The 5000-nt window shown below is 50.9% G+C and overlaps 1 protein-coding gene across 1 annotated transcript in view; it reads left to right on the forward strand.

The window, feature by feature from the left end:
• The window catches only part of Ptpmeg (protein tyrosine phosphatase Meg), a 422625-nt gene that overhangs the window by 23671 nt on the left and 393954 nt on the right, over window positions 1–5000 (forward strand). The window contains exon 3 of the mRNA XM_080283952.1: window positions 3608–3730. Coding sequence (XP_080140078.1) covers window positions 3608–3730 — 123 coding nt within the window. The remainder of the gene's footprint in view (window positions 1–3607; window positions 3731–5000) is intronic.

Consider the following 5000-nt stretch of genomic DNA (forward strand, 5'->3'; position numbering starts at 1 on the left):
CTCCATTCCCTCCCTATCCCCCTCCATTCCCTCCCTATCCCCCTCCACTCCCTATCCCCCTCCACTCCCTCCCTATCGCCTTCCACTCCCTATCCCCCTCCATTCCCTCCCTATCCCCCTCCACTCCCTCCCTATCCCCTTCCATTACCTCCCTATCCCCCTCCATTCCCTCCCTATCCCCCTCCACTCCCTCCCTATCCCCCTCCACTCCCTATCCCCCTCCACTCCCTCCCTATCCCCCTCCACTCCCTATCCCCCTCCACTCCCTCCCTATCCCCCTCCATTCCCTCCCTATCCCCCTCCATTCCCTCCCTATCCCCCTCCATTCCCTCCCTATCCCCCTCCATTCCCTCCCTATCCCCCTCCACTCCCTATCCCCTTCCATTCCCTTCCTATCCCCCTCCACTCCCTATCCCCCTCCATTCCCTCCCTATCCCCCTCCACTCCCTATCCCCCTCCAGTCCCTCCCTATCCCCTTCCATTCCCTCCCTCTCGCCCTCCACTCCCTCCCTAACCCCCTCCACTCCCTCCCTATCCCCCTCCACTCCCTCCCTATCCCCCTCCACTCCCTATCCCCCTCCATTCCCTCCCTATCCCCCTCCATTCCCTCCCTATCCCCCTCCATTCCCTCCCTATCCCCCTCCACTCCCTATCCCCCTCCACTCCCTCCCTATCCCCCTCCACTCCCTATCCCCCTCCATTCCCTCCCTATCCCCCTCCACTCCCTCCCTATCCCCCTCCACTCCCTATCCCCCTCCACTCCCTCCCTATCCCCCTCCACTCCCTATCCCCCTCCACTCCCTCCCTATCCCCCTCCACTCCCTCCCTATCCCCCTCCACTCCCTCCCTATCCTCCTCCACTCCCTATCCCCCTCCACTCCCTCCCTATCCCCCTCCATTCCCTCCCTATCCCTCTCCACTCCCTCCCTATCCCCCTCCACTCCCTCCCTATCCCCCTCCACTCCCTCCCTATCCCCCTCCACTCCCTCCCTATCCTCCTCCATTCCCTCCCTATCCTCCTCCACTCCCTCCCTATCCCCCTCCACTCCCTCCCTATCCCCCTCCACTCCCTCCCTATCCTCCTCCAGTCCCTCCCTATCCTCCTCCACTCCCTCCCAATCCCCCTCCACTCCCTATCCCCTTCCATTCCCTCCCGATCCCCCCTCCACTCCCTATCCCCCTCCTCTCACTCCCTATCCCCCTCCATTCCCTCCCTATCACCCTCCAGTCCCTCCCTATCCCCCTCCACTCCCTCCCTATCCCCCTCCACTCCCTATCCCCCTCCACTCCCTCCCTATCCCCCTCCACTCCCTCCCTATCCCCCTCCACTCCCTCCCTATCCCCCTCCACTCCCTCTAAGCCTGCAGTTCACTGGGTTCACGTTTCACATCAACTTCCTAAATCTCTTTCATTTGTTTTTTTTTCTGTCTCTATCTCTTTTTCTCTCTTACTTTCTCTCCTCTTCTCTCGTTCTTTCTCTCTTCCTCCCTCCCTTCCTCTTCTCTCGTTCTTTCCTCTCTTTTTCTCTTACTTTCCTCTTTTCTTGTTCTTTCTCTCTTTCCTTTCTCTCCTCTTTTCTTTCCTCTCTTTTTCCTTCCTTTCCTCTTTTCTCATTCTTTCTCTCTTTCTCATTCCTTTCTCTCCCCCTTTCTCTTTCTTTCTCTTTCCCCTTTCTTTTACTTTTTCTCTCCTTTTCCCTCCTTTCTCTCCTCTCATCTCACGCTGTCTTCATCCTTTCTCTTCTCTCTCTCTCTCTCTCTCTCTCTCTCTCTCTCTCTCTCTCAATATATCTTCCTCCTTCCCTCTCTAGCTGCAACTTCCTTCATATTCTCTTCATCTTTTTCTTATCTCCCATTTGTTGTTCCTTCCTCCTCCTCTTCCTCCTTCCTTCCTTCCTTCATTTGGTTATTCATTTATTCCTTACCTTTATTCACACGCTTTTTATTCATCCCTCTTTACTAATTCATTTATTGTAACTTTTAATCCATCCTTCTGGTAATTCTTGTCTTCCGTTTTCTTATTTTCCTTTCCTGCTCCTGCTCCTCCTCCTGCATTTCTCCTTTCCTTCCCTCCTTCATTCATTCATTTATTCAGCAGTTTTTTACCCTCTTCCTTTCTTTCCTTCCGTCCATCCATACTTCCTTCCTTCCTTCCTCCCATCCATCCATCCTTCCATACTTCTTTCCTCTCTTCCTTCCTTTCTTTCTTCCTTCCTTCCTTCCTTTCATCCATCCATCCATCCATCCTTCCATACTTCTTTCCTCTCTTCCTTCCTTCTTTCCTCTCTTCCTTCCTTCCTTTCATCCATCCTTCCTTCCTTCCTTCCTTTCTTCCCTCCCTCCCTCCCTCCCTCCCCCCATACATCCGTCCATACTTCCCTCCCTCCCTCCCTTCTTCCATCCATCCATCCATCCAGCCATACATCCATCCATACCTTCCTCCCTCCCTCCCTCCATCCATCCATCCATCCATCCATTCATCCATCCATCCATCCATCCATCCATCCATCCATCCATCAGTCCATCCATACTTCCCTCCTTCCATCCATTCACCCATCCATCCATCCATACTTCCTTCCTTCTTTCCTTCCTTCCTTCCTTCCTTCCTTCCTTCCTTCCCTCCCTACCTCCCTCTCTCCCTCCCTCCCTCCATACTTCCTTCCTTCCTCATGTCACGTCTCATTACCCCGACTGTCCAGTCTCTCTCTCTCTCTCTCTCTCTCTCTCTCTCTCTCTCTCTCTCTCTCTCTCTCTCTCTCTCTCTCTCTCTCTCTCTTTCTCTCTCTCCTTCCTTCCTTTTCCCTCGTTCTCCTTCCTTTCTCTCCTCTCGTCTAGCTTTCTTTCTCCATCATTTCTCTCTCCCTTTCTCTTTCTGTCTCCTTTCTTTCACTTCTGTTGTCTCTCGTCCTCCTTCCTTTCTCTCTCTTCTGTGTGTGTGTGTGTGTGTGTGTGTGTGTGTGTGTGTGTGTGTGTGTGTGTATGTGTGTGTGTGTACTGTAGCACATTCACTCCATCCTGATAAAGATTCCTACCCCTTTCAGCTCAGTAAATGACCGTGTGTTATACTGGAGGAATAATTTGAATAGTAACCAAGGAGACTCATGCCAACCATATAGCTAAAACTTATTATATTCAAAAGGTGTTATATGGAGAGACAGACTGACAAATGAGGAAGTGAAGGAGCGTTGTGGTGTGGATGTGGATGTGGTAGAGAGTGTTAGGGGAAATACACTGAGGTGGTTTGGCCATGTGGAGAGGATGGAGAGTGAGAGACTAACGAGGAGAGTGTATGTGAGTGAGGTGGAGGGGGGGAGAGAGATGGAGACCGAGAATGAGATGGAGGGATGAAGTAGAGAGGTATATGAGAGAGGGGGGTGTGAGTTAGGAGGGCAGCGAAATGGCAGGGGACAGGGCGACATGGAGGTGATTTGTTTGTGGCCACCCCTTACGAGATGAAGACGTCTGACCTTAGATAGACAGATCAATAGAGTGGCCCATTTATGTCAGATCATAGGAGGTTGAATATAAGTTTTGTTTTTATTTTATTTGCGTTTTACTTTAATTGTGTTTTACTTTATTGTATTTGTGTTTTTCTTTGTGTTTTTCAGAAGCGTGCCAAAGGTCAGGCCCTCCTTGACCTCGTATTCAGTCACCTGGAGTTAATTGAGAGAGACTTCTTCGGCCTGCAGTACCTTGACCACTCCCCCTCCTCCTCAGTAGAGAATGCCAAGGTAAGTGCCCAGGTGTGTTGTGCTGGCAGGTGTGGTGCGTTGGTCTGGCAGGTAGTAGTAGTAGTAGTAGTTGTTCCCTAGGCAATCTGGGCGAACAGTCCCGAGTCCCTTAGGAAGGCCATGGCCGAGACCGGGTTTTCCCACAGAGCTCTCAAAGAGTGTATGTTGTGTTGTTGGCGTAGGTGATTGTGTGCAATGCAGTCTTCCATAATGTGCTTAATAGTATGGGGTGCTGTGTTGCATTCTGGACAGGCATCAGCGACGGAGTCATCCAGCCTCTTCTGGTAGCTTAACAGGGCTGGATGGTGCCCACATCTCAGCCTGGCCAGGTGGACCCTGTCCTCACGAGGGAGATAGGATTCAGAAGGGTGGATGACAGGAGGCCATGCATGCAGCTGTGTGTTGTCTCTGAGTGACTGAATGGAGCGGCGAGTGACTTGAGTATGGATATGCTTCTGGAAGCTGGTTTGAGGCGGGCGAGAGGGGAGAGATGACAGTATCTGTGTATGGTATCGTGTGCTGGGTGTTGTTTTGATGTTCCTTGGTGTGGGTGGATGTGATGCCATGTAGTGTAGTGGATATTGTGGGTTTGTGGAGGCTGCGGCAAGAAACTGGGTGCCTCTCATGTCTAGGTGATCCTTGACTTTGAGGACTTTGGTTTCTTGGTGTAGGTGATTATTTTTAGGGCCTTGTTCTGTATGGTCTATGGAGTGTTGTAGTGTTTTGTAGTGAGGTTAGGAGCCCAAGCAGGGCTTGCATAATTCATCACTGAACGTATATATTGTTTGTATACTGTGGTGGTGGTTTCTTTGTTGTGTCCAAATGTTGTATGGGCAAGTGACCTCAAGGCATTGAGTCTTGGTGTTAATTTATCTTTAACGTTTGTGATGTGTTATTTAAATGACATTGATGTATGTTACACCAAAGATTTTGTGTGTGTGTGTGTGTGTGTGTGTGTGTGGTAGGGGAGTGTTGTTTATGGTGAGGTTGGGATGGATGTGACCGTGTTCTTCTGTCCAGTTTGTGAGAAGGGTCTCTGTATTGGCTGGGGCTATTTTGAGCCTGTTTGTGGTGAACCATTCGTTGTAGTGTGTTGAGGTAAGGTTGGAGGATGTGTGCGGCTGTGTTTGCGTTTTGGTGCGTCCATGTAAGTGTTATATTATCTGCATAGGAAGCTATGTGTATCTGTGGTGTGTGGGGTGTGGGTACGTCGTGCATGTATAGGTTAAAGAGTGTAGGGGACAAAACAGATCCTTGGGGGACGCCGTTT

The sequence above is a fragment of the Coenobita brevimanus genome, chromosome 99 (assembly GCF_032717465.1).
Source record: "Coenobita brevimanus isolate Jiangsu-jjx chromosome 99, ASM3271746v2, whole genome shotgun sequence".
Taxonomy (NCBI): Eukaryota; Metazoa; Arthropoda; class Malacostraca; order Decapoda; family Coenobitidae; genus Coenobita; species Coenobita brevimanus.